The 22,283-nt window shown below is 40.8% G+C and overlaps 1 protein-coding gene across 1 annotated transcript in view; it reads left to right on the top strand.

Moving 5' to 3' along the window:
* Window positions 1-770: 770 nt before the first annotated feature.
* LOC306855581 (glutamate receptor 1-like) overlaps window positions 771-22,283 on the top strand; it is a gene marked incomplete at both ends in the record, with an annotated part of 68,941 nt that continues 47,428 nt past the window's right edge. Inside the window, 2 exons of the mRNA XM_079394345.1 lie at window positions 771-900; window positions 1,050-1,184. Coding sequence (XP_079250471.1) covers window positions 771-900; window positions 1,050-1,184 — 265 coding nt within the window. The remainder of the gene's footprint in view (window positions 901-1,049; window positions 1,185-22,283) is intronic.

Consider the following 22,283-nt stretch of genomic DNA (forward strand, 5'->3'; position numbering starts at 1 on the left):
GAGACTGTGTTAGATGTAGATGTAGATCCAACCACGCCCCCTGGATCTTGTGGACTGCAGCAAGCCCTACTTGGTTTATTTTGGCATACTTGACATTGACAGTCAAATCAACATTTTTTTTTTTTAAATGAAAATATAAACTTTTTTTAAACGTATGACACCAACATGAAATATATTTCTAAGAAGTTGTACATGTTTTTAAACCTTTTGATATTTATATTTGTCATTGACCCATATAAAGAAAAAGATGCGGTGTTTAAATCACTGTGTTTGTTTTCTTGTTGGATGACATCGTTTGCACCAAGCGTCCCACTTAATTTTCTGTTGTTCATAAGCTTTTATCTGTTTATCACACTCAAGGCTCCCATTTAGTGCTCTTAATATAGATATTTTATGTTGGTTAGAGTAGCCTAAATCATACATAGCTACATATTGCATAACAATCGGAGAAATCAAGCTGCTATAAAATGGTACAGTCTGCGCACGGCTTCAAGTTTACCCAGTCATTTGCTCTTCTACTCTGAGCAGAGTAACGACTTACCGGGAGCGCGCGGTGATGGTGTTTAGAAAGCAATCAAGATCCGCGTTTTCTTTCTTCTGCTGACACTACAGACAGTGTGTTCATTGTAAGTAGGGCTGTCAGAGACACGCTTATTCAGTCACCCACCGGTATTACCAACAGGACTGACTGGGATTCACTGCGCTCTGCTGGCTCTGTGTTACCGCTATGGGCTCAGTGTGAGTGAAGAGACAAAGACTTTGGAATATAGATGTTTGGCATTTGGCTTTTTGTCAGTTTCTCAAATGCAAACGGAAATATGTGGCAAAGCTTCGTCTTACTCTTAACCGGTTTGCTTGGGTTGTGTTCATGTTCAAGTTTCCCAAGTAACATCAACATAGGTGAGTACTCAGTGGCTATTGTTCATAACCGTGTCCTGACAGTGATTTAAAGTTTCCGTCGAACATGATGAGGTACAGTTAGCCATTTGGGTTTAAATATTCCATGTACGTGTTATTGTTCCTGAATGACTTTATTGTAATCTCGACAGGAGGTTTGTTTCCAACCGACTCCCATGAATACGACGTGTTCCGTTTCGCGCTCTCTCAACACAATGATGTTCCCAAACTGGTACCACAAGTGGACATGGTGGACACGGGGAGCAGCTTTGCCATGACATACGCCTGTAAGTTCTGTATTATGTATCTCTCAGAGGTCTGTTACTATTCCCAAAACCAAACCTCTGCAGTGCGCACGACCTGTTTCCATCACGCTTGTTGCTTTGCTGAATTTCTGTACGACTCCGCACATGATGAATTGATGATTTATGCTCGTGAAAATATCTAGGTTTAGCGAAGTAGGAGAACCTCAGACATTTTGTTGCTGTAAACGTGCCTTCACTTATACAGTCTTAAACTCAACTGGATTACTGTCAAGAATAACGTCAAGATGTCAGGTGGAACTGCAAAGCTGGCAAAATGCCCTATAGGGGGGTTGGAATTTGACACAATACCTGAGGTTGAATTTGACACACGCCAGTGGTGTGTTTTCACATTTACAAATGCGGCTTTTGCCAGTTGTTTATTTCACTCCTTTCATGACCACGTGCCCGTTTACAAAATAGGTTATGCAATCTTCATGAAATAAATGCACTTTAAATGATAAAAAAAGTAAATTTGCAGAAAAAATTACTGGTTAACTATATACAGTTAAAAATATATTAGGTTTAACAGGACAGTGCATGTCATTTTGCTGTAGTTTTTTTGCATGATGCATCACATTATTTATGGTGCAAAACAATATATTTAGCAAGTCAATGCATTTACTTTTACAAATTAAATATATTAGCCTTTAGAAGTCACTAGAAGTCACTGTGTGGTGCATTAAATTTGATTTCATTCAAATAGTTCATTAAAATGCATCTTCATTATCAGTTATGTAAGGTTATGCATTTTATGTTGTTTATTGCATTATTTTAGTCTATTTTTTCTGTTGAAACGTTGCCTGAAGCATCATCATAACCTTTTTCTGCAAATTTATGGCACCACAGTTGTTACATTTAACATGTTTTTTTCGCAATGTATTTACAGATTTGACAGCATATTTTCTGTCATGAGATAGAATATGAAATGCATCCTTTACATTGCTAATATGAACATTTTTAGATGAGCCGAACAGAGAAAACATCGTCATCCCTAGCTCAGCTGGCTGTCAGTCACAAATGTTGTCCTTTGATGTCTGAGATTGACACAGACAACCTTTCCATGTTTGTGTTCAACCCTGCCAGCGACGTACAACACTGTGTAATGCTTAGCATGCAAACAGCTTTTGATGAGGAGAAGAGATTTCAGATGTTTGAGATATTTTGACACTAGCACAGTAGACTGATCATCCTGAAAAGTTCATATGTGCTATATCTTTCCCATATGAGTGCGTGTGACAAAGCTCTCTCGTGTACACATCAGTGGTGCCCTTTTAAGTGAGTCGCAGTGCCTCAAAGCAGAGTATGCTGTTTACTGGAGGCTGAGCAGAGAAACTAGGACTGGAGCGATGTTTTCCATTTTAAGGGACTCCTTAGGGCATTTTTATAGGGTGACACCGGAGAGGATCTTATTAGAGGGAGGTTATCAAAGGAAAGTTTAACACACAAAGTAAGGGCTGAGTCTGTATGTTCTTGTCACAGGGAAGTGTGAAAGTAATTATATGGAGCTAATTACATCTGCAGAGAGTTCGCTCATCAGGGCGATTGTGCATGGCTGCTGTCTTGTCCTCTAATCGCTACATACACCTTCCCAGAATAAAACCTGAGATCACTAGAGCAGTTTGTGTGCCAGGAGGTGTAACAAAATTCAGTTTGATTATAATTTGATCATTTGCCTCTTTTGCTGCAAGAACAAACAGGGACTAGAGAACAATGAATTGGGCTTTAAGAAATATAATAAAAGAAAATCAGTGTTTTTGTTACTTGATTGATATGTTCAGGAGAACTGTGTCTTCAGATGTGCTTTTGCTTGTTATGAGGGCAAATGACCAACCCGCTATAATAACAATACAGTAGTACAGAGTGAGTTTATAATTTCAAGCCCATTTGAGCTTGTTTTTTTCCACTATCCATTAATTGGCAAATAATTGACTGATTAGCCAATGACATTTAGGTTAAAGGAATAGTTCACCCAGAAATGAAAATTTACTGAAAAATTACTCGCCCTCAAACTATCCAAAATATAGAATTTGTATCTTCACTGGAACTGATTTGGATAAATTTAGCATTACATCACTTGCCCACCAATGGCTCCTCTGCAGTGAATGGGTACCGTCAGAATGAGAGTCCAAACAGCTGATAAAAACATCACAATAATCCACAAGTAATCCAGACGTCTTCAGTCAATCATTTAATAGCTTGTGAAGGAACAAGCTGTGTGTTTGTAATAAGCAAAATGATCATTAAGACTTTTTAAAAACATTTGCTTCCAGCTAAAATACAAGTTTCTATCCATTATACTGCTTTCTCCAGTGAAAAGGTCATCTCATCTGATTCAGGAGAGAAATATGCACAGATCAAGCACCCGTTTACAAGCAAAAACTTTCCAAAACAGTTCTAAACAAATATGTCAGTGGATTTTGATGTGAGAAAACAACAGGGGATGAACATTTTTTTGGTATATTGTCTTAATGATGGATTTGTTTCTGACACTTCACAAGATGATAATTGATGGACTGGAGTCATGTGGATAAATTATGTTTTATTAAAGTTCGGGAGGAGCGCGTCAGATATTTAGCCTAATTAACACAACTGGAGTGCACTCAAGTTAATCAACACCATAGGTATAAATACAGCTGACATACCTCTATCCTTTGACGGTTAATCAGCATCCCTCCACCGCCCCTTCTCCCCACTTTGTGTTCTTACTACACTTATACAAAGGGTACTCTGGATTCGGGCCATTCCCGAGCTAGGAGCCCTTCCCTGGACAGCACGCCAAATACGCATTACCTTACTCCAGCTAATATATGTAAGTGTGAACTCGTGAACTTGTGGATGTTTTTATCAGCTGTTTTATCAGCATTCTGACGGCACCCATTCACTGCAGAGGATCCATTGGTGAGCAAGTGATGTAATGTAATTTACAGAAATAGGTGGTCCTTGTTGTCTGGGATTACATCAGGACAGAGTAATGTTTACGCTACAACGGCAATGTGGTCTCATGTATTTCTGAACATATGTTGCTGTATTGAATGCTGCAAACCAGATCAGTTGTTTGGATGTTCACTTCATATGTTATAGCATTTCTCACTTTTCAAAGCATCTGATACGAGCAAAGAAAAACAGCCTTTGTCATCTTTTACTCATGAAATATGTACTACTTTGTATAACACATGTAAAGGCTTTCTATTTGGCACACACAGCAGTACAGACTCTTATTTTCTTAGATATGTGCCTGAACTGGTTACAGAAGTTGCCTTGACTCTGAAGAGCTACAGTAACCGTTTAGCACGACTCAAATAGATTCATTTAATCTATTATTCATTGCATCATAGCCAAAGTGATTATTTTCAGGGGTTTTGATATATGCATGTGGGAGCAGAGCCACAAAGGGAGTTATGGTAAAAAATCCACTTATGTAGGAGGGAACTGACAATGTTTAGTTGGAATAGGACAGGTGTTCTTCTGAGAAAGAAAATTGTTCCCCAAATTACCACGTGAAGGAGAGTTTAACCTGCTCTCATAATTGTGAACTTTAATTGACATGGCAAGACACTGTACAGTGTTATATAGAAAGGAATGAAGTGTTAAGATTAGACTGCAGTGGACAGGTTGTACAATACGGTTGCCTATATAGTGATAATTACTTCAGGAACGGCAAATTGAATAGTGGAAGTTCATCTGGGATTATACGCCTACAGAAATTAACGCTCACTTATAAGGGTCCCATGATGTAGAGTGTTTATGAAGGGGAATGTGAGCTCATCATTTACTTGCTCTCATGTCATTTCAGATACATTTTTGAAAAATGTCATACAATGCAAGTCAATGGGTCCCAATGTAGATTAGATCCCACTGACTTTTACTGTAAGGATATAAACAATTGAACCATTCCCCAAAATATCTTGTTTGTGTTCAGCAGAATATAGGCACACAGGTTTGTGGATGAGGGCGAGTAAATTATGATAATTTAATTTTCAAACTATTTATCTTCAAGCAGTGCTACATTTCAGCCTTCATTTGAAATGCATCACAGTATTTGACAGTAAACAGTTTATTAGAATTGGCCCTTAGAGGTTTTCAAACGCAACATCAGCCCACATGAAAATGGCTATACAATATTAACGCTGAAGAATTGCATGCACCTTTGATGTAATGTCAAAGTTGAAACTGTCAGTTGCGCTGATGAATAGTGAGCTACATGCAGTACGTCGAAACGGTTGAAATAACCAGTCAGTGTCATGTCATGATGGCGATGAGTGTTTCTCCTCATGCCTTTTATAGTTGAATAAACCCCATCATCACATCATTTTAAACCTGGCCAATGGGCTTTTGTCTATTGTGAATAGGACAGATTAATTTTCTTCCATACATGAATTATTTTAAGAATCTGTTTCTGCTTTTGCCATATCACAAGCCTTTATGACAGTCTGTTCTTGGCATTAGTCCCGTGGCCCTCCTTTCAGCACGTATCAGTCCTTTCATCACGTTGACATGCAGTCGGGCCAAATGTCTACAGCATGTCAATCAGACGGGCTCCAAAGAGACCCATTGAAGCTCTCGTCACAGGGAGTTCAGGAACAAACACTGTTTTGTGTGTCTTCCCTGTGGAACTCACATAGACCGCTGAAGAGCTTTTACCTGTGTGGTTTCCTTAATTCGAAGCTTTCTATACAAGTGATGGAAGACTTTAAAGACAGCGAGTGTCTTGATGCAATAGCTAGCCTGAATATCCAATGAAGATTGCCAAGGATAGCTCACGCAGCCATGTTAGCTTCATCTGCAAAGCCGCCAGCAAGAACTTCCAGTAATTAGATGCAATTAAAATTAAGCATTGTGAAATATGGATGCTTTTTTGATACCAGTTGAAACTTCATCGTTGATTATAGATGACGGGTATGGCATTAGTATCATTAGCCGTTAGGAACTGGACTCAGTTCAGAGTGAATGGCACAGGCGGGCTGAGGTTAGCTGTGGTGATTTCAGGATATGTGCCTGTGGGGCTACATGCTCCCCGACCTTCACCGGGCTGGAATGATACAGTGATAAAAATGTACCTTATCAGATATATCATCTTGCAAAGACTGAGGCTACAAGCCACTTAGAGGACACTAGGGACAAAATCTGATTCTGTTAGGTGACAAAAAGAGCCCGTTTGGCTGTAATCTCTGAAATGATCTAGGGATTTTCTCGCTGAGTAAAACGCTGGGCCCTAATGCTACAGGATTCAGCGATGGGCTGCCACCTTTTCATAATTTTGTAAGGAAAAGTTCACCCAAAAATTAAAATTTTGACATTAGCTCATACCAATGTCATTTCAACCCTAATATAATATTATTTTGTAATGCAGAATGAACAAGCTTCTGTTTTCATGTGCATATGATACGCAATTTGTTGGTGTACATATGAGATATAGTTTTCACATACATATGTTACTTATCTACCCCTAATCCTACCCATTGCGTATTATATGCATGCCAAAGTCAATTTCTGCGTATAAACACAGTACACCAAATCGAAGCTTAAACTCGTGCTATTGATACAAACTTTCATGAGATTGGGTTGCAATATTAGGATTACGCTTAATTTAATTCGATTTTAAGACTATGCACCCTGAGCTGGTTGAAAATCAATAAAAATATGTGCCAATTTAAGTTGGTTGAGATGTTAAAGGAATCGTGATACAACTGGGAGTAGGGTTTTATATGAATGTATCGCTTCATGAGTTGAGTGAATTGTTACATCCCTTTTCCTTACACATTTTATATCCATGAATGCATTTCGGAAAAACAAAACCAATTAGAGCTTTATCAAAAAGCTGTTACAACATGTGTCTAGAACAGACCATACAATGTGAATATGGGTAAATACAAGTACGTTTATGTGCTTGTACTTAAGATGGCGCCGCGCATGGCAGCCATTGTGCTTGGCTCTCCAGTTGTTTTAGTGTTTTTGTTAGTTTTTCCTGTTTTTTGTTTGTCCAACACGATCAGTTTCACCAGGGAAGAACTGCTGCGCATTCCGCAGAACGCACCACAAAATCTCCAACCGGTTTTCGATTATTCGGATGTTTTGCTGTACATAGTGGTCGGTCTGAAGCTTTAGATGCTTCAGAACGCGCAGACAGGGGAAGCAAGCCGGCGCACTCGTGAAGCTCAGACAGCGTGGATTTCGAATGCCGTTGCCTCGCATCCATCTGGCGAATCTCCACTCTCTATACAACAAAACGGACTCCTTCTGCTTTCCCGGTTAAACAAGGACTTTTCAAACTCTGCTGCTCTGTGTTTCACGGAAACCTGGCTGAATGACGTCATCCCGGACAGCGCGATTCATCTTCCTAACTTCACGCTGATCAGAGCAGATCGCGACATGGAATCAACGGGGAAATCGTGCGGCGGCGGGACATGCTTCTACATCAATGAAAGGTGGTGTACAGATGTAACCGTGTTAAAGAAGATGTGCTGTTCAGATCTAGAAACGCTTTTCATCAACTGTAAATCTTTCTACTCGCCACGGGAGTTCTGCTCGTTCATTCTTGTGAGTGTCTACATCCCACCGCAAGCGCACATGAGCTCCGCTTTACAGAAACTCGCTGATCAGATTACAGACACAGAACAACAACACCCGGACTCTGTTTTAATCATTCTAGGGGACTTTAATGAAGCAAATCTCTCCCGTGAACTGCCAAAATACATGTCCCGCCAGAGACAGTAATATACTGGATCACTGTTTCACAACAATAAAGGACGCATATCACTCTGTCCACGGGCAGCTTTAGGACTCTCTGAACACTGTTTGGTTCATCTTATTCCGACCTACAGGCAGAAACTGAAGTCAGCTAAACCTGTATTAAGGACTGTAAAGAGATGGACTAATGAGACCGAGTGGGTTTTACAATCCTGTCTCGACCTTACTGATTGGAGTGTTTTTGAAGCTGCTGCAAATGATCTGGACGAGCTCACAGAGACTGTAACATCTTATATCAGTTTCTGTGAGGATAGACAGACAGCGCTGTCAGGCCAAAGAAGATGCTTACAGGAATGGGGACAGAGTCTTGTATAAACAAGCCAAATACACACTGGAAAAGGAGATCAGAGTGGCAAAGAGGAATTATTCCGATAAGCTAAAGATCTAATTCTCTTCCAGTGACAGGGCTTCATTGTGGAAAGGTCTGAAAGACCTCACCAATTACAAGACACCATCCCCCAGCACTGTGGAGAATCAACGACTGGCAGACGATCTGAATGAGTTCTACTGCAGGTTTGAAAAAACACCATTCACACCTCCTGCAACCCCCCTCTCACCCACACCTGAACTGCAGATAAGAGAAAATGACGTGCGCCAGGTCTTCAAAAAGAACAAGAGCAGGAAGGCACTAGGCCCAGATGGTGTGACACCATGGTGTGACAATTATTCCGATAAGCTAAATTTATTTGTTATATGTTATGTATGTTTATTAAAAACACATTTTGTAATAACCAGTTGTTCCGGACCTTTGACACTGATGAAAATTCAGATTTGGACCTTTGAATGTAGACTTTGAGAACCCCTGGTCTATAGGAACTATCGTGAAGTAAGTGTACGCTGATTGGCTAAACCCGAATCAAAACGCCTTCACCCGCCTTGATTTAAAACACTGTGTAAACATATACTGTGTAAACATTCCATGTCCATTACTGTGAAACCCGCCAGACAAAACAAAAACACCGCTCCGATCACAGCGTCCTCCATCCTCCTGTTGTTAACGTTGTTCTTCTTTGTTTACGTTGTTGAACGCCATGTACAAATGACGTCGCTGTCGACCAGCTTACGTCACTTCCTAGTACCCACTGTCTGTGCGAATGCATGCCTTTAAATGGCACTGGGAAATAGTTCGTGCAAAATCGCCCCAGTACTTTAGTACTGTGCTTTTAGTTCTGGAACTAAAGCGGTGCGAAAGGGGCTATTATTATTTTTAATTTTATTATTATTATCTGTGTCCTGTCGCTGTCATTCTGTCGCACTGGGGAGCTACTGTCACTAAAACAAATTCCTCGTATGTGCAAACATACCTGACAACAAAGCCAATTCTGATTCTGATTTTTTCTGATCAGTGGTGGACAAAATTTCAGGCCGGGAAATCTCACACTCATCCAGGCAATCCCATAAACCCACAACAAAATTTGAAACCATAGACAACAATATTTTTTGTATGACCATCAACATCATCACATAAAGTTTAAATCCCTAGGCTGAGGCCGTGCAAAATAATTCAACGTTATCACTTGAACTTCCATTTCCCTTTTTAGTCTCTTCATTTTCCCTGACATCTCTCTATCCCTTATGCGTGTTTACTTTTGTCACAATTTTTTTTCATCAACACATCTCCGCCTTGTTGCAAAACAACCACCTCATTATAATTTGTTTGTACATAGTATACTTTATTTGAGAAAAAATTCATTATTACATTAGGACCATATGTTTTTGTTTTATCTTACCTAAATGTCAAAATTGGTACAACAATAGCTACATCCTGAATATATCTTTATAGAAAACATATTAACACTGAACACGTTTTTGCATTATCATGGGTCATGTTTTGTCCTATAAGGAAAATTAACCATGGTATTATTTGGTTCATCTTATTCCGACCTACAGGCAGAAACTGAAGTCAGCTAAACCTGTATTAAGGACTGTAAAGAGATGGACTAATGAGACCGAGTGGGTTTTACAATCCTGTCTCGACCTTACTGATTGGAGTGTTTTTGAAGCTGCTGCAAATGATCTGGACGAGCTCACAGAGACTGTAACATCTTATATCAGTTTCTGTGAGGATAGACAGACAGCGCTGTCAGGCCAAAGAAGATGCTTACAGGAATGGGGACAGAGTCTTGTATAAACAAGCCAAATACACACTGGAAAAGGAGATCAGAGTGGCAAAGAGGAATTATTCCGATAAGCTAAGGATCTAATTCTCTTCCAGTGACAGGGCTTCATTGTGGAAAGGTCTGAAAGACCTCACCAATTACAAGACACCATCCCCCAGCACTGTGGAGAATCAACGACTGGCAGACGATCTGAATGAGTTCTACTGCAGGTTTGAAAAAACACCATTCACACCTCCTGCAACCCCCCTCTCACCCACACCTGAACTGCAGATAAGAGAAAATGACGTGCGCCAGGTCTTCAAAAAGAACAAGAGCAGAAAGGCACCAGGCCCAGATGGTGTGACACCAGCCTGTCTGAAATCCTGTGCTGACCAGCTGGCCCCCATCTTCACACAGATCTTCAACAGATCGCTGGAGCTGTGTGAAGTCCCTTCATGCTTCAAACGCTCCACCATCATCCCCGTCCCAAAGAAACCCAAGATAACAGGACTTAACGACTACAGACCTGTGGCTCTATCATTTGTGGTCATGAAGTCATTTGAAAAACTGGTTTTGGCTTATCTGAAGGACATCAGGACTGTTTGCCTACAGAGCAAACCGGTCTGTGGATGATGCAGTCGACATGGGACTGCATTACATACTGCAACACCTCGACAGACCAGGGACTTATGTGAGGATCCTGTTTGTGGACTTCAGCTCGACCTTTAACATTATAATTCCAAACCTCCTCCTGCTCAAACTAACTCAGCTCTCCGTCCCCACCTCCGTCTTTCAGTGGATCAACAGCTTCCTGACAGACAGGCAGCAGCTAGTGAGGCTGGGAAAATACACATCCAGCACCCGTACGATCAGCACTGGAGCTCCTCAGGGCTGTTCTCTCCCCACTGCTCTTCTTCCTCTACACCAATGACTGCACATATAAAGACCCCTCTGTCAAGCTCCTGACGTTTGCAGACGACACCACACTGATCGGCCTCATCCAAGACAGTGACGAGTCTGCTTACAGACAGGAGGTTAAGGAGCAGTCTGTCTGGTGCAGTCTTAACCTGTTAGCCTGCACCAGAGCGACCTCGCACTGAACGCTCTTTGTTTGCATGTGTCATTGTTTTCTAATAGAATAAATGAAACGGGACAAAGTTAATCTTGTCAAACTCTATATCATTCTGAGGGTCTAAGCCTCAACCATCGACGACAGATCGCTGTTTTTCGATGGAAAGCTTATAAGGAATGAGTGGCACAAATTTGCTACATTTGTGTAAGCAGTACACATCCAAACACGCAGAGTAAAAAAGCCGTACGTACCTTTATCATTGTAATAACGAGCCACAAACGCGTCCACTGCTGAAATCCCAGTTTAGTTAGAGAGGTAAGGGTCCACAGAAAAACATCCCAGCGAGCACTTTTAGTCCAGCGAAACAATAACGTTGTAATAAGGATGAATATTCCTTTGTTTACGTTTCATTTCTTCAGAGAGTTATTGTTCGCGTCCGTTATGGAATAAATTACGCTCAAAAACAGCGTCTTGGTGGTAAAAAAACAAAACGATTTTGTAGAATACGGTCTTACAAACATAATGAGACCGTCTACGGAAAAAAAAGTCTCAGAAAAGCGGAATATAGATTATTTGAATTTGGCGCTCCCTCCTGCCGGCAGTGACGCTTCTGTGACGCACGCTGTCATCTGAGCGGGGCATAACTTAGCGATCTGCTTTATCCATAAAAAACTGTTTTTTTTTTCTTCTACATTTTTTATATGTGTGTGTGTGTATTGTGTGGGGAATGTGGCCGTGTCTGCATGATTATAATCTGTATGGACGCACATCAGCGTGTTTATTAGCGACTCTATGACGGCTATCATTGTGATTCATTGATCAGCTATTATTGATTATATGGCCCATCTGTTTGATTATAATCTGAATGGAAGCACATCAGCGTGTGTTTACTGACTCTATGACCATGTCTGGCAATATCACTTCACGTCTGGCAGTGATATTTATCATTGTAATAACGAATAACGAAGAATACTTCAGTATACATACTATATACAAAGCATTTTTTTCTATTTTTTTTCCTTTTTTATTACTCAAATAATTATTTTTGTATTTTTTAGTGCTCAAATAAATCTGTCTATTATTTTATAATTGAAAAACTATGCAGGAACATGTATAATGACTAAAATAGCTTGTATAATTCTGCAATCCATTTGGTGGTTATTTTTCCTCAAACAGGGGGGTGGGGGGACTATAAATAGTTTCAGAAAAAATATTGCAGGAATCTCATTTTTCATGGTATCTTCTTCAAATTTGAAATATGAACTGATGAGACACATGGCTTTCGATCCATTACTTTTCTGGATTGCTCCAGGACTTATTTCATGTATTTGTATATGAAATAAAAAAACATTCAGTGTGGAAAAATATTTTTCAAGGCACGTCAGTGTCTATAACTTTTTATCTTTTTGAGCATTATCAACTCTGGATGATAGATAGTAAAGCCCAGAGTCTCTTCTTTCCAAAGATACCTAATTTGTTTGTGTAAGCACACTTTGTCACAAACTGTTACCATTTTAATTCAGGTAGGTTATTTTCACCTGCGAGGCCCTAAATGGGGTTGAAGGTTAAAGTGTTAACAACCTGGAGCTCAACACGCTCAAAACTGTGGAGATGATTGTGTACTTCAGGAGAAATCCCCCTGCACTCTCCCCACTCACCATCATGAACAGCACTGTAACAACAGTGGAGTCATTCAGATTCCTGGGCAGCACCATCTCTCAGGACCTGAAGTGGGACATTCACATCGGCTACCAAATCTGACCTCAGAAGACTACGGAGGGTAGTCTGGACTGCTTCCAGGTAGTCTGAACGACGAGGCACAGGAACAGTTTCTTTCCTCAGGCAATCCATCTCATGAACATTTAACTCCTAACAATAAACACGAAAGACACAACACTATCACACTTTTTATTTTTTATTTAACACACTTATTACATTTCAAATTTGCACCTAACATACCTGTACATACTGAATTTTCTATTCTGCGTATTGTCCATTTTGTATATTTGTAAATTTATTATTAGGCCCTTTCGCACCGCAGGAACCTTTTCATAGTACCCAAACTAATTGTGGAACTACCCACTTTTTGGCGTGTTCGCACCGTGGGAACTAGGAACTGTTTTAGTTTAGAACTGTGTTTGGAGGAACTAAATTAGCTCCTACTTCAGAGTAGGGTCTAAAACCTATAGTCTATAGCAGTGCTTCTCAAAGTCCGGACTCCGGTCCGGATCCGGACCCGGAGGGAATTCAATCCGGACCCGCTTCTATTTCATATTTCAAGAACACTAATTATATTTCCTACTTTGATAAACGCACGTTAAACTTGTAAATCATTTGTTTATTTATTCTTATTTTTTTATGTCTTTGGAGAAGGTCCGAAATTGCAGGCGAGATATTGAAACTTTTCCTTCATGACATTTGTTGTCATCATGACATCCAGTGAGCGTATGACGTTTGACGTAATCGGGCGACATTTCACCGCTAATATTTTAATTTTTTTTGTTTTGTTTTGCTATCACTTATATTATGGCAATTTGTCTTATAGCAGTGCCCAGTGTATACATTTATTTGTGGCGGCTTGTCACAATATCAAAACTGACCGCTACAAATAGATTTTCCAAGAGGCTTATACTTCGTTGAATAAAATGCTGCGCGGGTGTTTTTATATGAATGTATCTTTTAAAAGAACTGTCCGTTTTCTTCAGAAAAGCTTTGATGTCAATTTTCATTTGGTCTTTCCTGTAATGGCTGATAAAGTAGCGCTTATTTGATTACAGTCGTTACCGGGGAAACAGCTATATATCACGCTCCAACAGCGCCTCCTGCTGGCAGAGAATCAACTTGCATTTGCTAGTCTGCGGGAAACACTGGTGTCTGTCAGCAAACATAAACGAAAAAGCATGCTTCAGAACTGTTTTGAGAAGGTGCTTAAGTTTTGAGCCATGTATTATTACTATGAATTAGGCTACTACTACTACTCTTACTATCTTGTGCCCTGCAATAACCATTTACGCAAACTCTCTTTTGATATAAAGGGAAAAAAATAGAAAATCGGCCCAAAAAATCAGCATCATATATCGGCCATAGGCTGCCCTGATTTCTAAATATTGGCCAGAGAAAAAACATTATAGGTCGACTTCTACTGCTGACACTTAAATTAATTGTTTTGCCACTTTTGCACTTGTTATTAAAGTATTTTGAATGCAAAGGGAACCTTTTTTTTTAAATGAGTATTTATTTGTTATATGTTATGTATGTTTATTAAAAACACATTTTGTAATAACCAGTTGTTCCGGACCTTTGACACTGATGAAAATTCAGATTTGGACCTTTGAATGTAGACTTTGAGAACCCCTGGTCTATAGGAACTATCGTGAAGTAAGTGTACGCTGATTGGCTAAACCCGAATCAAAACGCCTTCACCCGCCTTGATTTAAAACACTGTGTAAACATATACTGTGTAAACATTCCATGTCCATTACTGTGAAACCCGCCAGACAAAACAAAAACACCGCTCCGATCACAGCGTCCTCCATCCTCCTGTTGTTAACGTTGTTCTTCTTTGTTTACGTTGTTGAACGCCATGTACAAATGACGTCGCTGTCGACCAGCTTACGTCACTTCCTAGTACCCACTGTCTGTGCGAATGCATGCCTTTAAATGGCACTGGGAAATAGTTCGTGCAAAATCGCCCCAGTACTTTAGTACTGTGCTTTTAGTTCTGGAACTAAAGCGGTGCGAAAGGGGCTATTATTATTTTTAATTTTATTATTATTATCTGTGTCCTGTCGCTGTCATTCTGTCGCACTGGGGAGCTACTGTCACTAAAACAAATTCCTCGTATGTGCAAACATACCTGACAACAAAGCCAATTCTGATTCTGATTTTTTCTGATCAGTGGTGGACAAAATTTCAGGCCGGGAAATCTCACACTCATCCAGGCAATCCCATAAACCCACAACAAAATTTGAAACCATAGACAACAATATTTTTTGTATGACCATCAACATCATCACATAAAGTTTAAATCCCTAGGCTGAGGCCGTGCAAAATAATTCAACGTTATCACTTGAACTTCCATTTCCCTTTTTAGTCTCTTCATTTTCCCTGACATCTCTCTATCCCTTATGCGTGTTTACTTTTGTCACAATTTTTTTTCATCAACACATCTCCGCCTTGTTGCAAAACAACCACCTCATTATAATTTGTTTGTACATAGTATACTTTATTTGAGAAAAAATTCATTATTACATTAGGACCATATGTTTTTGTTTTATCTTACCTAAATGTCAAAATTGGTACAACAATAGCTACATCCTGAATATATCTTTATAGAAAACATATTAACACTGAACACGTTTTTGCATTATCATGGGTCATGTTTTGTCCTATAAGGAAAATTAACCATGGTATTATTAGGCCTATGGTAAAAGTAACCTTTTTTTTTTTTGGAAGACTAATTACCAATTGTATAACCAGAGTTTTACTACTACAAATACCATGTTGAACTATATAGTGTAAAACCATTGTTAATTTTTTGTTACCATTGTTTAACTATAGTAACCATGTTAAATTTCGTTGTGTTGTTGTTTGCCTTAGCTCCCTCTAAACCTGTTATACAACGATGTGAATATTTGTCTGCTAAAGTCCTACTCTTTACAATGGTAACTATGTCCTTTTGGTAGTTTTGCAGTAATTAATTGACTGCTATTGCTAACATTTGCTAGCAGTCTAATGCTTAACTAAGTAAACAGACACAAAACTACAATACAACAAAGCTACAATAGTCTATTTACAGATGTAAATAAAAAAAGTGTCTGCACTTGAAGTGCTGAACAAGACCGTTTTGCCTCTCTGCTCCACCTGGTCGCTTACAGATGGCGCCGCTGTGTTCGGACGCCGTGAGGTTCGCTCCACTGAGAATTTGCTTCTACCTTCCTTTTTACTTAGTTTTACTTTCTCTTTTTACACATCTCACGTCGGCACTGATCACCTACAACATAGAAACACTTTTGGACATTGGAAACCGCTACACCAACCTGTTTCAGGACACTTTATCCACGAATCCTGCGTGGCCTCTGGAGATTCTTCGGAACGCGGAGATAAACAACACCCCCCGAGGCGACGGATCAAGAAACACCGCGGGAAGCGCGCTGGAATTCGAGTCAGACTCAGGAAAAGGGCTCACAGTCCTCCTCTCCCAAGCATTCTCCTCGCTAATGTCCAATCCTTGGAGAATAAGATGGACGATCTTAGAGCCAGGATTAGTTTCCAACGGGACATTAGGGACTGTAACATCCTTTGTTTGTCAGAAACGTGGCTTTCGTCCTCGGTCCCGGACACTGCTGTAATGCCGAGTGATAACTTCTCTGTCTTTCGGACGGACAGAACAGCAGAGGCCGGTAAATCCAGGGGTGGAGGAGTATGTTTCATGATCAACAAGAAATGGTGTGACCCCAGGAATATCTCCATTCTGTCGCGTTCCTGCTCGCCTCATCTGGAACATCTTTCCATTATCTGCCGCCCATTTTATCTGCCCCGGGAGTTTTCATCGATCATTGTTACTGCTGTGTACATTCCACCACAGGCGGACACTGGCTTGGCTTTGTCTAAACTTCACGATGTGCTCAGCGGCCACATTAACAAACATCCTGACGCTGCCTTCATCATCGCGGGGGACTTTAACAAAGCCAACCTCAAGCAGGTCATGCCGAACTTTTACCAGCATGTATCCTGTCCAACTAGAGGACCAAACACACTGGATCATTGCTACACTCAGTTCAAGGATGCCTACAAAGCCCGCTCACTACCGGCTTTTGGCAAATCGGACCATGCCGCCATCTTTCTAACACCGAGATACAAACAAAGGCTCGTTCAGGAACCTCCGGTGCAGAGAGTAGTGACGCGCTGGTCCTCCCACTCAGAGACTATGCTGCAGGCGGCGCTTGATGACGTCGACTGGGACATGTTCCGGGCGAGTTCTTCTGACGTCAGCGAGTTCACGGATGTAGCATTAAGCTTCGTAAACACGCTAACCGAGCAAGCTACAGAAACAATAACGATAAGGACATTCTCCAATCAGAAACCGTGGGTGGACAGAACAATCCGTGCCGCGGTTAACACACGCACCGCCGCTTACAATGAGGCTCTTCTGTCTGGGAATACGAGCGAGTACAAAGCATCGTGCTATGCTCTCCGACGCGCAGTAAGAGCCGCCAAACACAGATACAGAGAGAGAATTGAGTCTCATTTCCAGCTCAACGACTCTCGACGGATGTGGCAGGGACTGAGGACCATCTGTGACTTCGGAAACAAATCCTCCGCGGAGGTGAGAGCAGATCCGTTGCTGGCCGACGAGTTAAACATCTTCTACGGCCGCTTCGATGGCAACGGCGGTGGCGCGTTTCTGCCGACCAGCGCGTCTGGAAGCAGCAGGCAGAGCAGCGATGATCCTGTAATCACCGTGTCGGAGGATGAGGTTCGGAGGGCGCTAAAGAGAGTGAACGTCAGGAAAACAGCCGGACCTGATGGGATAACCGCCGTGTTCTGAGGTCCTGCGCCGATCAGCTCGCTGGTTTGTTCACTTCTATCTTTAATGAGTCCCTTGCTACCGCCGTGGTTCCCACCTCATTCAAAAAATCCATCATTATCCCTGTGCCAAAGAACAATAAACCCTCTTGCCTGAATGACTATCGCCCAGTTGCCCTCACATCTATAGTCATGAAGGTTTTTGAGAGACTTGTAAAGAGCCACATTTGCTCCTCCATCCCTGATACTCTGGACCCTCTTCAGTTTGCCTATCGCCCAAACAGATCCACGGACGATGCCATTTCTCACGTTCTCCACTCTTCCCTCACACACTTGGATAGCAACAATGGAAATTATGTAAGGCTGCTATTCATTGACTATAGCTCAGCTTTCAACACTATAGTCCCCATCAAACTGGCATCTAAACTCACAGACCTCGGCCTAAACTCCTCACTCTGTGACTGGATTCAAGACTTCCTCACCGGCAGACCTCAAGTGGTGAAAGTTGGCCAGTTCACCTCAAACTCCATCACTCTGAACATAGGAGCCCCACAGGGCTGTGTCCTGAGTCCCCTGCTCTACTCTCTCTACACGCATGACTGCGTGTCCTCTCACAGCTCCACATCTATTGTCAAATTCGCTGATGATACTGTGGTTCTGGGCCTCATCTCCAACAACGATGAGACCGCATACTTAGACGAGGTAGAGAGACTCACATCATGGTGCCAGGACAACTGTCTCTCTCTGAATGTGAGCAAAACTAAAGAGCTGATCATGGACTTCAGGAAGAGACAGCAGCAGCCCTACACACCTCTTATGATCAGTGGGACCCCTGTGGAGAGGGTGAGTAGCTTCAAGTACCTCGGTGTAAACATCTCCGAGAACCTGACTTGGACTACACACATCCAAACTCAGGTAAAGAAAGCCAGGCAAAGACTGTACCATCTGCGACAGCTGAGGAAATTCAGGGTCTCACCAGCAATCCTGAAAACTTTCTATTCAGGGACCATAGAAAGTGTATTGACTCAGTGCATCTCAGTGTGGTATGGAAACAGCTCCAATCAGGACTGCAAAGCACTACAGAGAGTTGTGCGCTTAGCTGAGCGCATCTCAGGGTCTGCTCTCCCCTCTCTGCAGGACATCTACCTCAAACGCTGCAAAAATAGAGCTGTCAAAATAATCAAGGACTCAAATCACCCTGGTAACCAGCTATTCACTTTGCTTCCTTCTGGTAAGCGCTTCCGTAGCCTGATGGCAAAAACTGAGAGACTTAGGAGGAGCTTCTTCCCCCAGGCCATCAGGCTCCTAAACTCTAACTCTGTGTCATAACATCACTTGACTCCATGTAAATATCACCATATCAATAAGCTATTCATAATTTTTCTCTACCTCATATTGCTGCTATTATATACCCTGTACAACTTTTTTGCACATTATTTTGCACATTCCTCTTAGTACTATTTAAGTCAACAACATACTGACCTGCACATTTATATTTATATTTTTTATCTATCTTTTTATTTTATTCTTTTTATTTTATTTTATTTTTTTCTACTTTTCTTCTCTTAATATTTGTATACTTTATAATTGCACTGTCCTTGGAGCGGACCTGACCTACATTTCACTGCTGGTTATACTCTGTATAATTGTGTATGTGACGAATAAAACTCTTGAATCTTGAATCTTGAAATCTACACTCCATTCTCGAGTCTTGCATCCTTCTGGCGGATGCGCGAGGCGAAGCGCGATGCCAGTCAAGACTAACCGATTCATGATTTATTATTTTAATTCGTTTTCTTTAATTTTATTAATATTCTTGAATGCCGAATTCGGAAATAATCACTTTAGTACATTCGGCAGGCAACAAAAAGAACAACAACCAAACTATGTAGGGCAGCGACCAGCGGGCCAAATTGTCTGCCAGGACACGGGGAATTCTGTCACCGGTGCTCCCGATGGCCAGTCCGCCACTGATGACCATAGCAATTAAGTTGGAATTTGGGGGGGGTGGCAGAGAAATCATTTAGAAATTGCTCACATCGTGATTTTATTACATTAATTTATTTTCTGTGAAGCTGCTTGGCAATGATGTGTATCGTGAAATGTGCTATAGCCTACAAATAAACATGAATTAAACTGATTTAAGATTTTGATTAATCTTACAGCCTTAGTTAGTGATTTTGTATTTCCAAGAGCAAAAACGGCACCATAAAAGTAATCCACTACTTTCCATACCAGTGTTGAAAAGTTTGGGGTCAGTAATTTTTCTTAAGGAAATTTATACTCCTATTCAGCAAAGATGCATTAAATTTAAAACAGTTGTTTTAAAGTGTAATAATATTTCACAATATTACTAGAACTATTTTACTTACAATTTTGTAAAAATTTAAATCAAGACTTTTATTTTAGTTTTAATATTCTTCAGAAGACATACAATAGATTTGTGTATGAAACCGACCTAAGGTGTTGTGTTGCTGCAGATAACTGTCTCTGTTGTAGCTCTCAAATTTGACGCGTGTGCCAATATTTGGTGTTATTTGATGTTAAACCTGACACATCAAATCCAAAGATGCCATTTTTATAAATTAAATTAAATTTTTATAAATAACAGGTTAAATTCTGGTGTTGCTCATGCAAACTTACTGTAAATACTGTAAAAAAAAAAAAAATGCTTTGTCTGGAAAAATAAAATGTGGAAGCAACTAAACTGGTTTTATTTATCAAATTGACTACAAGTAATTTTTTTAAGAATCAGATCAGGTAGAAATAAGGTAACAATTGACAGTTACACTTTTTAGAGCCTTTAGCAGACTTGGAATATAGTGCATGAGTCATATGGACCGCTTATATGGTGCTTTATTTTTGTCCTTTCGGGAGCTTGTCAGTAAAAATAACCATCCACTTGTTTTCTAAGGAAAACACATGGTGAAGATTGGGCGTTCTGCCTAAAAGGTCTCTCTTGGGTTTCATACAAGAAATAAAGGGTCAGAATGACATGAGGGTGAGTAACTGATGACAAAATGTAAATTTTTGGGTAAACAATCCTTTCATACAGCTACAGTATAACACATCGCAGTCAAAATATCACCAGTACAAATCCGCATCTCTGATTGACCATGGTTGGCATAAATGCCTCCTGTCACCATTTTGGTTTCTTGGCCATGTCACAAGACTGCACATGAGTTCAAACACGCTTTTTACCTCAGCTGCTCAATAACCAAAGGCAAGGAGAACAGAGGCTGCTGGAACAGATTGATGCATAGGAGCTCCTCTCATCTTCACTGCAGTGACTGAAGATCAGACTGGACCCACCTGTCACAAACATCTTTCAGGATCGTGGAGATCACCGCAGGCAGGAAACGTATTTTCTCCCCCCCCCCCCCCCCCCCCTCCCCCAACTATACATTCATACACATGCTCTCTATACCCCAACACAAGGATTCAAACCCTGATACTCCTTCCAGCCAGCACCGCATAAAAAATGGTTTGCCGTTTCCCTCCTCCTTTTATCTGCGGTAGGCATGAAGAACGCTGATAAAGAAGATGTGCACGCAGAAATCTTGCGTTATCTTTCCAAATGATTGATATAAATGCATTGTGTAGCCTTGCATCTACTCTTTATCGCCTGTTTTAAAAGATAAACATCTACGAGCGACAGTACATTTGTCAGTCCTCACTATCAGTGCTGTGGAGGGGACAATGAGGGTGATTATTAAGACTTAAATAGTGCCGACTGTAGTAGATGAGAAGCAGAGAAAGCTATCTGCTATCGGAGTTGTTTTCTGAGGCTGGTTTGAAAGTTTGCTCGCCTGAAGGGAAGATTTGGAGCTGAAGTATGTCACAACTGTGGCACATCCCTCATTCACATGCTCAAAGACCCAGGGGACCAACATGTCTAAATGCAAATGGTACGAATCTCCCCTGGAATTATACATTAGCTGGAACGAATGGAAGGTCTTAGCTGAAAACGCTTTGGAATTTTAGCCACTGAGATTGAAATTTATGGTAAACGAGGCTCTTATAATTATAGCACATTTGTAATAAAACACCATATATGTAAAAACACCTGCATTATTATCAATGTATGCAATGTGGAAGGGTTTCAAAAAGACAGTGGAGCAGTGACATGTCCCAGAGGGACATTTATATAATTACAGGATAAAAGTAAAGGGAATGAGCTAGGATACAGGTTGGAGTTCAGGTGAACATGTAGAAAACCCATTACCTCAGTGTTTCCAGTGTTTTGGAGCTTTTCTGCTTGAGGAGACCCAGATTTGACACTGTCTACAACAAAGGACTCGCAAATATATGAAACAGGCCCCCTTCTGGAGTACTGCAATAAAAATCAATTGTCATGTGCTTCTTAAGCACATGGGGTTTAGCTGACTGTGAGGGGGCTGGAGCAGAGATGATTGGTGGGTGGAGGTTTCACTGTCACTGTAATTACAAAGAGCAAGATGTATTGAGGTCTTGTTTTTCAGGAGGAAGGGCTTTTAGGGGTGATCATGACAGAATTTTAGATAACATATTGACTACCCAGCACTTGCTTTCTTCTGTCATCCCTGAGTATTGATTGAAAATTTGGGCTAATGAGTGTTTCACAAGTTTTATATTGTTAATGAGCTGATGTTTTAT

This window comes from Barbus barbus (genome assembly GCF_936440315.1).
Source record: "Barbus barbus genome assembly, chromosome: 36".
NCBI classification, from domain to species: domain Eukaryota; kingdom Metazoa; phylum Chordata; class Actinopteri; order Cypriniformes; family Cyprinidae; genus Barbus; species Barbus barbus.